The sequence below is a fragment of the Fusarium falciforme genome, chromosome 7 (genome assembly GCF_026873545.1).
Source record: "Fusarium falciforme chromosome 7, complete sequence".
In the NCBI taxonomy this organism is placed as follows: Eukaryota; Fungi; Ascomycota; class Sordariomycetes; order Hypocreales; family Nectriaceae; genus Fusarium; species Fusarium falciforme.
Window position 1 is genome coordinate 1,819,024 of NC_070550.1, and position 18,775 is coordinate 1,837,798.

General features: G+C 49.0%; 4 protein-coding genes across 4 annotated transcripts; 3 read left to right on the forward strand and 1 right to left on the reverse strand.

Annotated features, from left to right (window-relative positions):
• Positions 1 to 533: 533 nt before the first annotated feature.
• Positions 534 to 2,054, forward strand: NCS54_00917200 (Hypothetical protein; the record flags this gene model as incomplete). The annotated part of the gene is made up of 1 exon (XM_053154527.1): positions 534 to 2,054. The coding sequence occupies one exon, from the start codon at positions 534 to 536 to the stop codon at positions 2,052 to 2,054; it is 1,521 nt and encodes a 506-aa protein (XP_053010502.1).
• Positions 2,055 to 4,784: 2,730 nt separating this feature from the next.
• Positions 4,785 to 5,990, forward strand: NCS54_00917300 (HET domain-containing protein; the record flags this gene model as incomplete). The annotated part of the gene is made up of 1 exon (XM_053154528.1): positions 4,785 to 5,990. The coding sequence occupies one exon, from the start codon at positions 4,785 to 4,787 to the stop codon at positions 5,988 to 5,990; it is 1,206 nt and encodes a 401-aa protein (XP_053010503.1).
• A 126-nt stretch (positions 5,991 to 6,116) lies between these two features.
• Positions 6,117 to 8,029, reverse strand: NCS54_00917400 (HET domain-containing protein; the record flags this gene model as incomplete). The annotated part of the gene is made up of 3 exons (XM_053154529.1): positions 6,117 to 7,406; positions 7,457 to 7,702; positions 7,754 to 8,029. The coding sequence occupies 3 exons, from the start codon at positions 8,027 to 8,029 to the stop codon at positions 6,117 to 6,119; spliced, it is 1,812 nt and encodes a 603-aa protein (XP_053010504.1).
• A 6,410-nt stretch (positions 8,030 to 14,439) lies between these two features.
• On the forward strand, positions 14,440 to 15,369 carry NCS54_00917500 (Nucleoside-diphosphate-sugar epimerase family protein; the record flags this gene model as incomplete). The annotated part of the gene is made up of 1 exon (XM_053154530.1): positions 14,440 to 15,369. The coding sequence occupies one exon, from the start codon at positions 14,440 to 14,442 to the stop codon at positions 15,367 to 15,369; it is 930 nt and encodes a 309-aa protein (XP_053010505.1).
• Between the last annotated feature and the right edge of the window lie 3,406 nt (positions 15,370 to 18,775).

Below are 18,775 nucleotides of genomic sequence, written 5' to 3' on the forward strand. Positions count from 1 at the left end.
AAAACTATTCTCAGAAGGCTTAGTATTATTAAAGCCTCTTACTATTATTCTATAGCCTTTTCTGTTTTTATTCCAGCCCTTGGAGCAGGTTACACTTATTTATGCGCCTTCCTCGGATCGCATTCTCCTCTAAGCCCCATGGCTGTCCAGCTATCCACTCCTTTCCACTCTGGGGTCATTATGCCTTATTTTCTATCATGAGTCACCAGGTGCATACGAGAAGAAACATATTGAGTCAATAATTGACCGCAATGAAAAGCGGAAACCAGAAATGGGAAGCTGTTTGTCACTGACTATCTCTGTCAGCCTATCCTAAATCTCGCCCTACATCTTCATTATTGGTCAGCTTCAATCTGACAGCAGCATCGCTTAAAATTGTGACTCAGACCACCACATCGTGGCAACATCACGCACTCAAGTACTATTTCCTATCATCGATACGTACCACAAGACATGATTTATCTTAGCGTATTATAGACCTTTCTCCGCCTGACGAGTTTACCCTTCATGTCCATCTAATGAATATCAACGGGATGGACTTCTTTGCGCAGCTTCCACCCGAGATCCGTATCAGGATTATGGGTCAAATGTCCTCCAAATCAGCGATATCCCGAATCATCCAAGCATCGCCGGAAATGCTCGCACAGTGGATTTCATCACGGAAAACTATAGTGCGAGCAGTATTAATCAATCTTGTCGGTGGCGACATTTATGGCGACCTCCTACACGACGCATTAGCCATCATTCACATGCCACCTATCGACTCTTCCTCCGCCGGCTCGATTCTTCACCATGTTGGGCCGTGGTTAACGAAGGGACTCTTGGACCCCTTCGAGCAAAATGATGGCGAAACTCTTGATATGCTATACCGATTCTTCTCTCGCGTCGCTGTCTTCATTGAGGACTACATGACCAAGGCAACGGCTCCTTTCCCACCTCGAGCCTACCTCTGTCTTCCAAGGATGAAGTCGATGGACCGCGAACTGTATTTCCGGGATCAAACCATTGACGCACGACATGTTGAGCTCGACGACCTGACTTTCTCAGAGAGAAACCGCTTTCTACGCGCGTTTGTACGATACGAACTGCTCTGCAAACTCTACACCCCGCGGCTCTGGAAAATCGTCGAGCCTAGCGAATACGGTGACCAAGTCAAGCAATCACACTCAAATCTTCATGTCTGGGAGTATGAGATGCTGCATTGCGTCCGCGAATATACTCGAAGCGTCTATGCGGCAATGTTTGCAAATTTCACTCCTGCATGGCTACCAAGCGATCAGTCGGCATCAGGTTCTGAGTCTTATAGCGGGAAGGAATTGCTCTATCCCGATAACTTTTGGACCAATCCGAATGAATACTTTTGCAACTTGGAGCTGCCGCGCAGCTGCTACCACTCGGCATCGTTTCTACACTTGCGAGGCTTCGATCTTCTGACTCACGCCCTGATATATTCAGAAAGCAACCAGGGAAGCTACAGAGACCTCCGAAAATGGTTCCTCGGTATGTCTGCGGAATGGATGAGGACCGAAGAATTCCGCGCGCCCTCTCCGGACCACTCGCTTGTACAGGACCAAGGCCCCACGTCCACTTATTGTGCAGACCTTGGAGTCCGAAGCCAATTATTTCAGAAGATTTCAACGGTTCTTGTGAGGGACGGCGTCGTGTCATATCCACAAGTTATGGGGTTGAACACGTATGTTCAGCTCCGGATATACCGACAACGAGCATGGCCCTTTTTCGAAGACGCAAGGTTCTATCCAGGGACGGACAGCTTGTGTCACTTTCCAAGCCTGGATGAACTTGCTGAGCAAGACCGTCTCGTGAAGCTGAAATTCCCCTATCCTGAAGGTGAACAACAACGGAGGAGGTCACGAAAATGGCAGGATTTTTTCGCTGGAAGGGAGTCGGAGAATGATTTCGACTGGCAGGATGGTGACGACAAGCTGGAGCGTGTGACTGGTGAGCGGATTACCATACCGCGCATCTTTGAGCGTCCAGTTACCGAGCGACTGATTCCTTTTTGGCGGTATGGGATGCCGATGAGGACGGAGTAGGAAGTTGAGCAACATGAATTTTCGGTTTAGGCGCTAGGAGGTTGGTACAAAGGCGTTGGTGACAGAGTCAATTATTTTGAGGAAACCGTGCACAGTCAAAGAGACTGTTCAGGTGAAAACCTCACTTCAATCGATGCACATATACCCCTATGCCCCAACGCTCGCTTCTTTCTAACCGCCGCAGAGGACGATCCTGTCTCAGTTAATTCCTTTGACGGCGGCTGACTGTAGCATGCCCATACAGGCGAGAGCAGAGACAGCGGAGAACTTCATCTTGTCTGTTGAGTTGCCATTAATATGGAAAGAACCGCATATGAGCTCACGGGGTTTTTTACCTCGTTGACAATAAGGGCAATGGGGCAAGTTGTAGAGCTGGGCAGGAGGTGAGGGTATCGAAGAGGTAGGTAAGGAGGAATGTTGTTATTCGAGTTGGTTCTTCCGCTTCCATTGTGAAAATTCGGCTCCTCTTATGCTTGTTCGACCTCACGGCTCTTGGCAAACAATCACCGTGATCTACCAATTCATCGCCGACGACCCGAAGGGCTCCGGGAATCATCGAATCGCAGGTTGATCCATCAGCACTAATGCCAACTCATGTCCCGTTGGCCATGCATCTTGTGGAGTTTGGCCGATGATCGTGATATAGGCTACGTCATATAGAGTCTGGCATTATACGAGGACTATTTCCGTCCACCTATCCAGGACCTTTGCTCGAGGCGTGTCTCTTCAGTAATGCCAAGCCGAGTAGGACGGACACTTTCTCCAGAAAGCAGGTGACATGAGCGACAAGCAGTACAACCTGGATTGTTGCCGGATATGAGGGTTTGCCAGTTTGCATCTTCTACGTCTATAAGCCTATCTCTACAGGTAAGTTCGCATTTGTTTGGTGTGTTGTATGTGAGCTATTACATGCTATGACAAAAGTTTAGCTTAAGGCTGCCTCAGGGTACCTAGAAACAGGATGACAAACCATATAATTAACCGCCCCTCACTTCGATAGGGTTGAGGTCAAAGAATCCAAGCCTTTTTGGACTGGATCAAGTGGTTGGGAGGACTTCAGGTCGGGGGTTGGCTTTGTCTGTTCCGAGAGGGCATTGCCAATCCCAAGACCACCACAGGTGCCGATTTGCTTAGAGCAGAACATCCCATCTAAACAAGGATACATGCCGATTTCTCACGGTGATGAGGTGAAAGGTATCTGTATTTGCCGCGATAGCGGGCAGCGGCATCAATAATCTCCCGCTACCGCCCTATGCTAACCTTGCTTGTTTCAGGCCTGCTCAGTGCCACCGCTCCTACGTGAAAGGGGATCTGTAGACACCGGAATCACCGGGGAATCGACAAACCCAAAGATTTAGTCAATAGAAGTATCCTATAGGAGCTGTGTAGGTTCTGGGGTGGAAGTATGGAGTATGTGAGCCATGGGGCGGAGGTTTACCAGCTTGCCGGCGACTTAGCGAATGACTCCAAGGGTATAAAAAGAAGGTTTCATTTTGCTATCACTTTTAGGGTAGAGAATTGTTTAAAGAATTTTAGAGAGACACTTGTAGTGAAACGTGGTGCTTAACGTTTTTGCCTATGTTAGGTTTAATAAAAACCAGAAAAGATATCTCCGTGAGCTATAGACGTGATTTATTTGTTCAGAAGGCCATAATTACTCCAAGAAATTTTGTCACCTTTCTTTAACAACCGGAAAAACTTGAAGAGAATCGAAGTCAGCAATGAATGACTTGAAGAAACCCGACCAATTCGGTTGTTGATATAGGGTATCCCACCCTTTTTTTAGAGTGTAGTTATAACGGTTAAAATAAAGTCCGTCTCCGTGCTGACTGCTGCCCAACGCGATGGCGCGTCTTCTACCTCCAACAAACAGCGAAGTCCAAGGGTAATCAGCGACTGTATGAGATAACGATGTTGGACAGACTAAAATCTCTTTTCTCAAGCAAGCGAAGATGTGGAGTGTGTCTCTTTAAGCTGGAGTCTGGCGTTGGATCGCTCAAGCTCGACGTTGACAGCTCTCCAGACTTTCTCTTCGCAGAGTCTGACTATCACGAATTTACGCGCGATGACCTTGGTAAATCAGCCAACCGTGGATGCCGGAGGTGTAAAAGCATCATGTCAACATTCGACTCGTACGGGGCCAACTTCTTAACAGCAAGGTGGTGGCCGGGACAGCCAGGAATGAGGGAGCCTTATCTGGAACTGGTGGAGGCCAGTTTGAAGTTTGAACTCAATGCACTCCCCAAGACCGACACCGCTCTGCTAGAACGAGATCCTAGCGTCAACTCATTTCATCCGTGTATTCGCCATGGGTTCAGAGTTGCTGGCAGCAACAGAGACGACAAGTGCCTTGACCAAGCAGCTGCTTGGTTAACCTCATGTCGTCAACACCATGACGATTGTCGCCCCAACGAGGTGTCATTTTGTCCCACCAGACTGCTATTTCTTGGGGACGAAAATACGGAAATGATCAAGTTGATCGAGAATCCCCCCAAGGAAACAACCTACGTTGCGCTCAGCCACCGCTGGACAGAGGAGACACTCAAAGTTAGGTTGGTGCACAGCAATCACTCTGAAAGGCTTTCTAGTGGCTTCCCACTTGAAAGATTTCCTCCAATGATGCAGGATGTGATCTACCTGCTTCGCAGACTTGGAATCATGCATGTTTGGATAGATTGCATGTGCATCATCCAAGACGACCGCGAGGATTGGCGACGCGAAGCAGCAACCATGGCATCTGTTTATTCTAATGCTGAGCTCACCGTCGCCGCTACCATGGCAGGGGAAAGCCTCTTCAGCCGTCGCGATGGCAAAGATCATACCCAAGTCGATGTTGATGACACCGACGAGACACTCATCTTCTTGCGCCGCAGTCTTCCGCATTTCACGTGGCAAGATATGGAGTATGACTGGTTCGAAAGCGACGAATTTGTGGACGCAGAACGAGAATGGCCCCTACTTTCTCGCGGCTGGACGTACCAAGAGCAACTACTCTCCAAAAGGACACTGCACTTCACAAGACACGAGATCATATGGGAATGCAACAACGCTATGGAGTGTGAATGCGGCTGGTATATGCATTCTGGCATATTAGAAATGCCTGGAACGACACAAAAGAAGCAGTCTGTCGAGTCCAAATCGTGGAATCAGATTGTCAAGGAGTATTCAAAGAGAGAGCTCACCTTCGGCACCGACAAGTTACCCGCCCTGGCAGGAATTGCCAAGGCCTTCAGTGAAGGGAACGATGACCTGGGACAATATGCCTGCGGAATGTGGGAACAGCAACTGGAAAACTCGTTCTTCTGGTCCCTTGCGGAGGACCCGAAGCCGAAGCCTGATAGCAGCTCTTTGCCTTCGTGGTCGTGGGCGTCTGTGTTCGGGAACGTTTCTTGCTGGGAGGTGTCGGTTGAGAATGTCGAATTTCTGGGAGTGAGCGTGTCGTACAACGGCGAGCCGCTCATGGGCGAGGCAACAGAGGCGGTTGTGACCTTGTCTGGACCTTTGGTCCAAGCCACGCTTGAGTACGGTCAGAAATCATTGGACGGTGTTGAGGCATCTTTGACAACAGGAGATGAGAGCCCTGATCTTGTCAGCAGCCAGGGAGGTCGTCACTATAGGCTTCGAGTCGGCGAAAAGTTCTCGACCTTTCGTCCAGATTACACCCTCGACAATCCCGGCCCAGCAACCATCCCGCTTGGCTCTCCAGCATTCTGCCTCATCTTTGGCAGAAGCACCTCGAGCTCATTTGACCCCGAAGAAGGCATTACAGACGAACATACTGCTGCTTGTTTCCTCGTTCTCACACCTGTTGACGAGACTAACACTGTGTTCCGACGCATCGGTCTCTTTGACGGCAGTTGTGAGGATGGGGAAGATGTTTGGGAACTGGAACCACTGTTGGAATTGTCGCAAAAGAAGCAAGTGACTCTGATATAGCCGGCAGACCCAAGAATATGCTGTTTGGAGCTGGGCCTGTAAACTTCTTTGTGTTCATATTGACTATTGGGCTCATGACATTCTCACAGCTAGTGTTCGAGATCCCTATAACCTTACTTGTGCAATCTAATCGAGTAGATACTCCTCCAAAACAACCTTCTCATCCTTTATATCCTGCTCTAGGTCACCATTATACTTCATGAGACTGTGCACATAAGCCTGCCCAACGACTCCCCATGTCGATTTGTAAAGGTCCCATTTGTTTTCTGTGTCCGCCAGCCATCGAACTCCGCCGTGATCTCTTTTATGCAAGACAAACGGAACCTGGCTGCCGAGGAGGACTACGACTAGATCACCCACTTGGGTGTTCTCGTGGCCGAGACCGAAATCGCCGTTCTCGAGGAGGAATATTCTGCGTTCCTCACAAGCATCATCCCGGATGCGGCAGTATTGCGCGTGAAGCTCTGTAGGTTCCGGTTCCGTGTGACGACTCATGTTGTAGCCGGTGAAGGATTCATCTTCCGAGGCGAAATGGCTCCACCAAGACCACGTCCACACTTTTTCCGAGTAATTCTTGGTATTCCAAACCCTCCAATCAGCTGGTTCGGTCTCCCAGGCGCCTCCCGTGATTGTCTGGGCAAATCTCTTTGACATCTCTGGATCTTCCCACGGACCTCCAACGAGTGACTCCCACTCCTCGAACAGCTCGACGTAATTCGGTCGCCCAAAAGATATGAACCATGAGTTGACGCATGTACCGACCTTGACAACCTTGCTTACTGTGAAACCTTGAGCAGAGATGACGGATGGTGCCTCGAGGTCAACTCGAATCCGCGCTTCAAGCCCATCAGAGGCCGAGTGACGGGCTCGTTGCAACGGATAAAAGTCAGGACTATCTAGGCCTCCTGTCCAAAAAGGAACTATGCCGTGCACGGAATGATTTGGTTCGAAGAATTCAGTGTCCCAATCGTAGCACCAACGGGCTTCCGTGTACCTGCTCTCAGCAAGAGCTAGGGGGAGAAGTGTCTTGTACTTGGCCATGGTTGCTTTAGCAAATGCCATCCATAGCTTGTCACGATTCATTTTATAATCGATTGGAAGCCCTTCCAGCTTTCCAGACTTGATCAACCCCAGAAAAGCGTAAATCCTGTCATAGGGAACAGTGCACTGGCGAAGGCGAAGTTTGTATGCAAGTCCAAAGAGACCTATTGGTGGGTCTTGATACGACGGGTTTCGCATCTCGAATACTTGCTCGAGGTAACTTGCCAGGGCATAGTTAACTTGGAGCCAGTGTCGGGTTGTTTGTCGGACCAAGAGGTGTGCAAAGTCGAAGAAGGGAATAGTGTAAGAGCCGCAGCACAAGATCGCATTCCCAGCAAGGACGACTTCTTGTACCGTCCATGCACGAGACCAGTACTGTTCAAAGTCATTAGCATAGGCTGATAAAATAGTTTCGCTCTCCTTACTGGTCTTTTAATCATCTCGTTGAGGCATGCAATCCATTCTCCAGGTTCATTCCAAATTTCTTTCTCGGCGTCAGGATCGTGACAAGCAAGAAGTCGTTGGATCTGTTCAAACGCCAAGCCAGTGTGATCCTTTTCTTTGCCTATCCAAACGAGAACTTGTTTGGCATTACGGTATATATCCTGCATTCTTTGCACTTGAACACTCTTCTCGTCAGGATCATTCTGGTTAATGCATATTGCATCAATCTTGACACTCAAACGTTAGCTATCGGTTAGTACGGGGAGAAGGACACTTACCCAAAGAGACCTGCTCTCATTCTCTAGACAAAATTGCTCCAACGCATCATGCAAGTCTGCTGTCACTTTGACCTGCTGCCCATTTAGGAGAATCGTCTTGGTCTTGTAGTGCCTTCCCCAGCAGTAGCTGAGAGCTTCATAACTGCACTCATCCCAGCTCGTTTCAATGAGCTGGGCAGTGACAGAGATATGATCAGAGGTATTTGATGGTGCAAGGCGAACAATTCGAATGCTTGTCGGGTCGTCGCTCAGGGGTGCGTAGATGTTGGAGGCCATGATTATTCTTGCGCTTGAAGGTAAGGGTGAGATTAACGAGCATCAAAGAATGGCTATGATGTACTACTCATTGTGACTCTCTATTATGAGAACAAAAATGACAAAAATGATTGAGAAAGAAGAGGTTATTGAGATACCGCGAATCTCAAGGATGAAAGCAAAAATCGTCAGCACTAACCCTCTACGGAATGGTCATCGGCGTTCATCCTCAAAGGGGTTTAATAATCATAGCACATGGCACGGACGCATTTGTCAAGGATCACGGAGTCAGGTGATAGGCAGCTGATCTCAAGTTTATGATTGGTATGGTGGTCAGTGGCATACTAGTTAATTCGGAGACGAAACTTAAGCACACTAAAATCCATGTCCGTTTTTCGAGCTAAGCTCCTGCCGCTCTCAGCTGAGTTAGTGCTAAGTTCGGGCTAAGGTGCCTAAGTAGGCCTATTCTTGGGATCACATAGTACTCTACGCCCCGTTTCAACTGCTAATATAAACCTATCAGGTTACGGTTTACTACGTTGGGAACCTTGACCGTCACACCTGAACCCTTATACCTCCTTACCTTAGAGAAGTACCTTGTAGAGTGAGAGGGTATAATTTAGTTTCGCTCATAGTTGTCATCGAGGCAGCAATTGCCAGCTTACTTCGCCTTAAGTCTCCAAATCTTCCTGCAGATGCGGACGCGGACTCTTCTTAGTTGAAAGGAAACGAGGCCTGTTTTGAAAATGTCTAGAGGGTGTGAACGACAACAAAATAATTTCATGCAATCATAATGTGACCTAGCTTCAGGACTTGGAATAATTTCTAAATATCCTACTAGACATCATAGTGGTCATCCTTTGGTACCTCTCTTATGCGTAGTTGCCGTGACCAGGTAACCTAGGTACCAGATATTCGATCTTAAGAACAGTATCCTCAAAACATGGTCTCCTCCAAGTACTTAACGACGAAGTCGGGCAGATCTCTATACCCCTCAATTTTCCCCGAGACAATGAGATCGTTCAGGGTAGCCTTCTGATAACCAGGAACTTCCCAGACATCTGAGGATAGCATTGCCATCAGTTCTCCTGTTCCCCAGATCTTGCGACAAAACCAAGCAAGAGCAAAAATTTCTCCAGCCTCAACACAATTTTTGAACGCCGTCTGGACCTTCTCTAAGCTGTGGATGGTTATCTCTGGTTCTGCGCCGTTCTTTTGTGTCATAGCGACCGCAATTTCGTCTCCGGTGGGAGCAAGCTCAGTTAAGCTAATGGTGCGATTCTGGATCTTGGCGATTTCGTTCGCCGTAAAGATTGACACGTATGCAGCCGCGACGTAATCTCTTGTGCTGTGCGTAGCGTACATGAGCTATTTAGCTAGACGAGAACACAGAGACAGGTTAAGGGCGACGGCATTTTGTACTTACGTCATGTTGGCCTTTTCCTTGGCTGAATTAGCAGTGTGCACGAGTCTGTTACGAGCGAGATCAATCCCCATTGCGCTGTCACATTCAGACGAGTCAGTTGAGGTGCAGTCTGGGAGGGGCAATAATAGAGTGACCTACCAGCAACCAAGAGTGAATTCGGCGAAGTTTCCAATCAACACAGCGGTCATCGGAATACCTGCATCTCGGACTGCCCGCTGGAGATCATCCTTTTCCTTGATGATGGGGACAAAATTTCCTTCCTCGCCGTACCGAAGACCCAAATCGGAGGGCACAAAGAGTTTGACGTTGGTTCTGGGTATGGCCTTAACGAAGCCATGCTCCTTGTTCACGTCTCTATCTCCTACGAGTGAGCTATCGTTAGGAGAAAAGGCATTAGATAAAACCTCCGAACAGGATGCAGATCTATTAATTATCGGAAAACTCACAGCACGATATCAATGTTCTGGAGCGCATTGACCAGCGCATCTTCGTCAAAGACATCTACCTCAATCTTGGGGACGCTAGCGGGTAGAGCGGAAGTATCCGAGCCTGCACGATGCAGGACCGTGATAGGTGCCCCTGAAGCAATCAGGGCAGCAACAATTCGGGTAGTGGCCCAACCGCGATGGCCGTAGACGGCAATTCGGTTGAAGGACATATCAACGAATGAAAGGAGCGGGACGAGAAGACAACTGTATAATTAGACTTGAGTTTATTTTACTACTTAAGAACTAGGCACAATGGCGTAAAGTAAGTTGGGCTACTATACTTATAGCCCTGCTCAACCACAATTTACCTTAATACTTCTCACCTGATGCAATCGGCATTCGCAACTATGTGGAGTGTGAACCTACAAGTTTCCCTCTCATCTATATCCACCACCGCCCATTGACTGGCCGAATTTCATCAGACAATCCTTAAAATAGGTAGTGTGGCCGAGGCTAACCCTTTTTACTTTTTCATCTACGACAACCGCGCGGTGTGTGAGTCATACGGCCCAAGTTTTGCATGGGACCACATGCTCGACCAACCTTGAAGAATTGTGTCAAACTTGTGACTCGAGCTAACAAAGCTCGCTTTCCTAATCGGGAGAGAACCCGAGGGGGTTGGGAGATCAAAGACTCGAGTGGGGATCAATGACTAAACTTTTGAGGCCCGGCTACGCAAATCTTATAACATGGCAGAAGTGACTTGATTGAATACCTTGGCTACTTACGGCGTCTCCTTTTATGAGGTGTGGCCCCTAGCTAGGGGTTAGAATAGCTGGAATCTACGTATAAATACGGGCTAGCTAGAACACACACATGGATAGAAGAGGCACGCCCGTGTGGGGATAACCCCGGAAAGGTCCGTCTGATCCGATGTACCCAATGTACCGAGACCTGTGCCTTGACATGAACCCGGCGCCTCCAGTTGTGATTCCTCAGACTTCCGGCGTGGGTCATGGCTGAAACTTGGCGTCGAGGGGGGGAAGCTCCAATTTTCTCACGTAAAACAGAGGCTGGGAGGCTCAGTAAACGGGCATCTTGATGATTGTCGAGACGACGACCGCGAAGACGACAGATGAGAAGACAAGGCAGGGCAGGGAGGAGAAGCTCAACAACGCCAGCAGTCTTCTGATACCCTGGACGAAGACGCGCCGTTAACAGTGGCGTTCATACCTCCAAAAAGTTGCAAATAGAGTAGGTCTCTCAGATTCGTCGTTTCTCCAGCGAGCCAGCAGGGGTTTACCTGAGCCATACCGTGCAATGAAGTCGTCCACATTCTCCAGTAGGCGAGGGGGCAGCCTGCCAAGTCGACTTCCCCACGGAGTTTGCACTCTAACCCCAATTAAGGTTTCCCACACGAAGATGCGCAACCTACCCGATGTCTCGGCCCTAAAAACCATACAACGTAGCATCTGTCCACTTGTGACGTGTCGACGCTAGGTCAAGTTTCACGGTCGTGGAAAAATTGCCAATATCCCGGCCCCCACCTGTGCCCCCTAATACCACAGGTACTCGTACGGCCAGTCGGACGGCCAGCTCATAATATCCTGCGAGTCCTCCTCCTCTCCCCAGTCTTGCCCATCATTCATCGAAAAAGAAAAGCAATCTAGAATTACCCAACACGATGGCGCAGTTCAACCCCAACGATTTGTCGCGCTTCGACAACTTTGAAGTTCTCACGACCACTTACAAGATCGTCCTGGGTCATGATATCGCCTGCCATGTCCTCATCCCCAAGCCACTCGCTCAAGAAGCCCAGGATCAGGATAGGTCGACAGGCCTCCGGCCAATCATTTTCCGCATCCATGGCGGCGGCTTCGTTTCCGGCTCTAGTCTATTCCCAGACTTCTTTGCACCCTGGCACCTTGAGCTTGCATCGCGGCACAACGCTGTGATTGCCAGCTGCGACTACAGGCTAGCACCAGAGGCTACCGTCGACGAACTCATCGAGGATGTAGACTCCTTCCTCAAGTGGATTCACACCGATCTCCCAAGCTTCGTCAGCGGGAGGACCAATGTTCAGGTCGATGTCACTCGAATCATGATGGCCGGAGACAGCGCGGGCGGTTACCTTAGCCTCCTCTCCGGGTTGAATCACCCCAAAGAGCTCCGAGCTGTGACGGCGGCATACCCCTTAGTTGACGCGAAAAGCCCACACTTCAGCCAAGTCTATGACAAACCAATGTATGGGTTTCCCCATCTGCCTACCAGCCTGCTGGACGAACATGAGGCGAAGTTGAAGGCCAAATCAATCCCGTCCATCATCTCGGCGGACCCTCAGGGCACACGCGCCGAACTGATGTTTAGCTATGTCCAGAACGCCAAGTACGCTGAGCTCTTCCCTCCAAGCCGGAGGGATCTTCACTTGCTAGACAAGATTGAAGACGGCGCCCGGTTTCCCCGAGGCGGCGTGTTTGTCTGGCACGGCAAGGCAGATACCGTTGTGCCGGTTGAGGGAAGTCTCAAGCTGGCAGAAAAGCTGAAGGAGTTTGACCCTGACCTTCCATTCACATTGGCCGTCCGGGAAGGCGAACACGGATTCGATGCAACGTCGTCGATTGACGAGCAATGGATGAAGGATGGCCTCGAAGGTTTAGTTTCTGCCTGGCTGGCTTGAGTTATCATATTAGATAGCTTATAGTTGGAAATCATAAATTCGAGCATATTTGAGCGTCGAAATCATAGTGTATAAGCCACCCGCTTCATGAGGGTGGACACAGCTGGCCTTCACGGGTCTCAATTCAATGACGGGTGAAGCATTGGGGTCTGCGGAGGCCATTGCACCACAAGCAGGCATGTTTTCGTGCCGTTGCTTGCTTCGATTTCAGAAGTTTCCATCTCTGGCCTCACCGATCCGGAAGCCCTTTGATTGGATAGCGTTCAAAGCAGACCACTTTTAGCAAGTGGCTAATGAAGTGTGGCCGCTTGATTTGCTAGCTTGAAACTAATCAAATATCAACCGGGCCCCCGCACTCCATCACCGTATCTATACGGCTGCTCATGCGACCCTCAACGCATACATCAACCAGGCTCCCCTCTAGCCTTATGCGTCTAAGCACTGATTACAGGTGTTGGATAGGTCTTGCGCCCATATTAGTAAGTAGCTAATAAGACTGCCTCCCGATTTGGTAGTATGAAACTAATCATATATTAACCGGACCCCTGCACTCTATCACCGTATCTATACGGCGCATCTAACCTGGATTTGGCACCAGATGAATGCGGGCTCAGGGTATTCTCTGTGGCACGACCGCTCATGATAAGTATGATTAGACAGCGTAAAAGTACAGAAAGTCTTAGGAAGGCTATGTATAATGCAAGGAGTCGCACGCTAAGGTATGGCGAGCCCGCTCCCCGTGACTACTACTTATTATGCGGCAGAACTTCCCCCTCATAGAGTATTAATGTAAAAGGAGATAAAGGGTGGTATATCTCTATATTATTAAATTATTATTTTAATATATTTTAATATTATTCAATAACCCTAGAGACCTTAAATTACCTAAGGTAATTTAAAGCTAAGGACTTAAGATATATAAAACCTTTCTAGATTTATACTTAGCATAGTATATTATATCCATAAATACCAAGGCGGCGGCTCCCGCGAGCCCCATCGGCGATAGCCCGAGCCAGGGGCGCCGCCCAGCGTAGCTGGCCGTATAGATACGGTCAGTAACCCACAGGCCTTATATCACATTCGGCGGGATTCGAAGTCACGCTTCGTAAGCACCCGACTTATCTGGCTCGTCTTAAAGTCCGGCGGTGGACCAGCATGTTCTGAACTATTTCGGTTAAATGCTGAGGGAAATAGATATGCAGAATCGGAACAATTGGAACCCCGACCCTCTTCTGCTAAATGCACCACGGGCGGTATATGTGGGGGACAAGCTTTGAAGGCTAGACGATACTTTCCACCACTTTCGTGATCGTGTAGCATTCGGGCATGGCCGCAGGCAGGGCTTGCCGAATTTGTCAGCAAGCGATACAGCCCGTGCTTGCTACCAACCAGTGCAGAGAGGAGTTGTCACGAGCTCTGATTCTGTTGAGTCTAACTGGGTGTGTGTATATCCGTATTCTGAGTTACATATGATACCCGCTCTGAGTCCCTGTACGTCCTTATACTGAAACCAGCTAGAAGGATATAGCTATAGCATTAACACGCCATGTACACGCCGAGCTACGTAAATACACATCGTGACAGGAGTCCCTCACGACATCGTTGTTACGATAATCAGACATCGCGGTGTTGGATCAAAATGAGCTACGCTTACTTAAGCCGGACCCCCTGTGACTTCAAACACAAAGCGACAACACGGTCATGGAAGCATAAGGAATGATCTCATTACCCAAATCGAGGTACCTGGTCTCGCCCCACTCTGAGATTTCTTAAATCAACGCCATTTCAGAGGTGCAGTCTGACCAGATATATTTGTAGCGATGCTCCCGTCAGGTCACATTCCGTCACTCTCCAGAACCGCAATCCACTTACTCACCACCCATCACCATTTCTCGCGACCATGTCCCGCGCCATTCTCATCACCGGCGCCACAGGGAAACAGGGCGGCAGCGTCCTCGACGCCCTCGTCGCAAGTCAGCCTTCCGATTTCCTGCTACTTGCCGTCACCCGCGATGCTCAGTCCCCCCGAGCCAAGGCCCTCTGTGCAAAGTCTTCTTCCATCAGACTTGTCGAGGGGAACCTCGACTCAATCCCTACTCTCTTCGAAGCTGCCAGGAAAGCCGCCGGATCCGTTCCACTATGGGGAGTCTACTCCATGCAGGCGTCGATTGATTCACGGGCCCCATTAGATGGCGAGTTGAAACAAGGCAAGGAAATGGTCGACGAAGCTATCAAGGCCGGCATCCAGCACTTCGTCTACAGCAGCGTCGACCGCGGTGGTAACGACAAGTCATGGAACAACCCCACCCTCGTCCCACACTTCAAGACCAAGCATGACATCGAGATTCACCTTCGCGATTCCACCGCTAACGGCAAGAGCTCCATGGGCTGGACGATCCTACGGCCCGTCAACTTCATCGACAGCATCGCTCCAGGCTTCCAGAGCAAGGTCTTCATGACGGCAGTACGCAACACATTGAAGGAGAAGCCACTGCAGTGGGTGGTCACTAAGGATATTGGCGTCTTTGCAGCGAAGGCTTTCCACGACCCTGCTGCCTGGGCAAACAAGGCTGTCGGCATCGCAGGCGACGAGCTGACCTTTTCCCAACTAAGCCAAACGTTCAAGAGAGTTACCGGGAGCCAAGCTGGCACAACATTTGGTTTCCTCGGAAAGGCTTTAATGGCTGGCGTTGCGGAACTGGGAAGTATGATAAATTGGTTGCGAGACGAAGGCTACAACGTTGACATAGAGGAAGTTAAGAAGGTTCATCCGGATATAATGTCTGTGGAGACATGGTTGAAAACGAGTGCCTTCGCTCAGCGCTCCTAATACTCTAGTCAGTCCGTCTGAACACCTCCGACTGTCTATTTAGTCAGTCTAATTTGGTCAGACTAGACTATCAGTCCGTCTGTTACCTTTAAACTGGACTATTAGTCTAAGCTGCAGTCTAGACCAATAGTTCTGAGTATATTATATGTATATTTCTTACTCCTCTCGGCTAGATATAACGTACAAGATAAGCGAGTGCACCAGACAAGGGAGTGCACTACTAGATTGTGTAGTTAGAAACTAGTCTTTTTAGTTTTTCTAAACCTAGCCAACTTATATAGATTATCCCGATCAACACCTCCAAGTTGAGCTTGGCCCGAAGCGCAGAAAGACCAAGGGGCATCGTACTTACGTTTGTCTTCATTTTCAGAATCCTCCATGGTCGAATCGAGTGCCTGGAAACGCTGTACACCATGCAGAAACGGCTCACAAAGCCCTTATACGAGCAAGCAAGGCTGTGAATGATAGTCCGGTTAGTACATTTGCCTCAGGTGTTTCGTCTGGCGCCATCGATTCGTATATCGTCTTCGCCCTTCGCAGGCTGCTCTCCGCGCTTTTAATCAGTAAGCCTATATTGAGGCAGTTGTGGGCTTCTAACAAGGCGCAGACTGCCCTTTTCGGCTGCTCAGTACTCTAAGCTGCGAGAGGTGGCTCTGGTGTATAATCCAGCCATCGGGGACCTTCCCATCAACGATTAGAAGCAGGCTATGGGCTATAATAACTCGAACCACTCGTTATACAGCTCACAGCGTAGCGAGAGCCTTCAAACAACGCAGTCGAAGATACACATATCTTCTGATCTCTAGACATCGCCACATCGCCATGGTGTACTCGCTGTATACGTTCAATGGGTCGATGAGGACTTCAAGCTTCGGAAAGCACTACTGGGGCTGCCAGAGTGCAAATACAGCCATTCTAGTGCTACACAGGCTGAGTTGATCGCCGGTACGCCACGGAAGTTCAATGTTACTGCTCAAACCCTCGGCTAATATGTAGGCGTCAAACGACACCTGTTTAGAGGAGCTATCAAAGGTTTTGGAGGCGGAATCAGGTGCAAGTTTAACTCTTGTCCGCTAATGCTGCTGTAGCCTAGTTATTACTAAATTACAGTATAGACTGAGTACCCTCACAAACACCGCAGAATCCGCTGCATCGGCCATATTGTCAATCTCGCCTTACAAGTATTCCTTCTCGCAAGCTCAAAAGCAGCTCTTAGAGCTGCACTCGAAGCTACTGCAGATGAGCACGGTTCAACTATGCTAGAGGAGTTCTCGCAGCAATTACATGAGCTGGATCGGGCGGAGATTGCGGCACATTCGGACACCACGCAGCAAGAACAACAGCAGGAAGAGCGGCAGGAGCAGCCCATGAGAAGATCTATAAAGGCGAGAGGCAAGCGAGCCGCAACTACACATCAGCGAGCCAACAACAACGATGAGCGCTTCGCTGGCTGGCAAGGCATTCCAGCATTAGGAAAACTACATGCACTTGCAATCTATATACGGAGCTTAGCTCTACACAACGATCAGTGGTACAATGCTGTAGGTAAGCAACTAGGTAGGGGTTCAGGTGTCAACAACTCGTTCCCAACCACCGGGCTGCCTGGGACAGGGATGGCCACTGCAAGAGGCTCCATGCAGCAAATATACACTTTCCGCTTTGATGCCCCGAGCGACATATTATCAAGACACTGCGACTTAACAGCTGTTCCCAACTTCTCCTGTAATTTCACTCGCAGATTAACTTTGAGAATGGGACAATGCAAGTAGTTTCAGAATCGCCTTGGCTCTTGATCGACCATGCGGGCGTCGGACGCTCCTATAACGAGGGCTATATGAGGAATGTAAGAGCGTCTACGATTTTAAGTGTGAGCATGATTATAAGATCTCTTCTCAAGTCGCACCAAGTGGCCTCCAAAGTGGCACATAGAAATTAGCCATTAGGAGGATCATCCTCATCCATGTCACACTGAATCAGTGCTGCGACATGACTTGGCTTTTAGAAGTAAAGTTTATCTCGGACCAAAGACAAAATTGTTACGGCCTGGTCCTCTGGAACAGCAATAGGCTTACAAGAGCAGCCTGACAACTTGGGTGAAACTGACAGCGAGCCGGACATGGATTAGATTGATCCGGATGAGGCTTATATGGACGACATCGACGCCGACTAACAACACGTCCCAAACCATATATATACCTACCACGATGCATTCGGTGCCTTAACTTGATAGACGTAGACGCAAATATCGCGTTATTCGTCGAAGCGTTACAGGCAATTCGGTCATGTGCCATCCTACCGATGGAAATTGCAAGCTGTGGAGGCGCTGGAATAGACAACTTTGGAATTTTCACTTATCTCGATTGGCATGTTTCTCGACTATTGGTCGAGTCCATGGATCCCAATCCGGCTTACTAACGTCCCGAATATATGGCTGGATGCGGAGAATAATGTTGCTCTTATTCCTGGTGATAGAGATATACTAGTCGTGTTAACCTACTTATCAGACGCTGCACGATTTGTAGTTGCTTTTCTTGATGTTCTGCGCTGGAAGAGGAGGTATTTTATCGTGGGAAATCGCGTTACGCTTAATCACGCAGTCCGATTGGCTGAAGAGGTTGAATAGGTTAGGTTTGATGTCCACTATGAATCCTCAGAATATCTTTAATACGGCGAGGTCCATCTTATACCTCGGATGGAAGGTCAATTACCACCAGACGAGGATATACGATCGAGCTTCAAGGCTCTAGTAGCAGCGTTGGGACTCGGCCTACTAAGAGGAGATCTGGACTTGGACCCGAATGAAAGCTCAACACTTGAATTCCAGAGTGCCAAGCCACTCAGTCTCCGGAAGTTTTCGAGGCGTGGAAGTGATGTTTTTTTTTATAGTCTCTTCTTAAAGACCTTAGCATAATATAGAAGAATACTGATCTGTTGGCAGGCGAATGACTTGCGAAAAGGGGCCGCATAAGCTGAAATTGAAACGTCGTCTTCCCGTTTTCGGTGATGCGCTTCACTGCAACATTCTCGAGCGGCCATTCCTGAAGTCGAGCAAGAAACGCACTTGCCTAGGAGGAAATAGAACTTGCCTGGATGGGATTGAACTCAACACCCCGCATGCCGATGTGTCAGGCTTCCTCATGGAGTGTGCGGCAGCTCTTGTGGATCGCGTCTCTCGGCGCGAGCTGCGAGCACCGGTGGGGATACTGCGGACCGAGCTATGAGGAGATCGAGATACCTTGCGACGCTTGCGACCATACTGTTCTTCATCGTCGAAATCGTCACTAGAGCCCAGTTCCTGACATTTTAGTGAAAGACAATAGTCCTCGTCACGCACACATTCTGGAAAGTCAAGGCTAATATAAAGTAGCTAATTATAAGGGGATTATTAGGCTTATCTAACTATCTT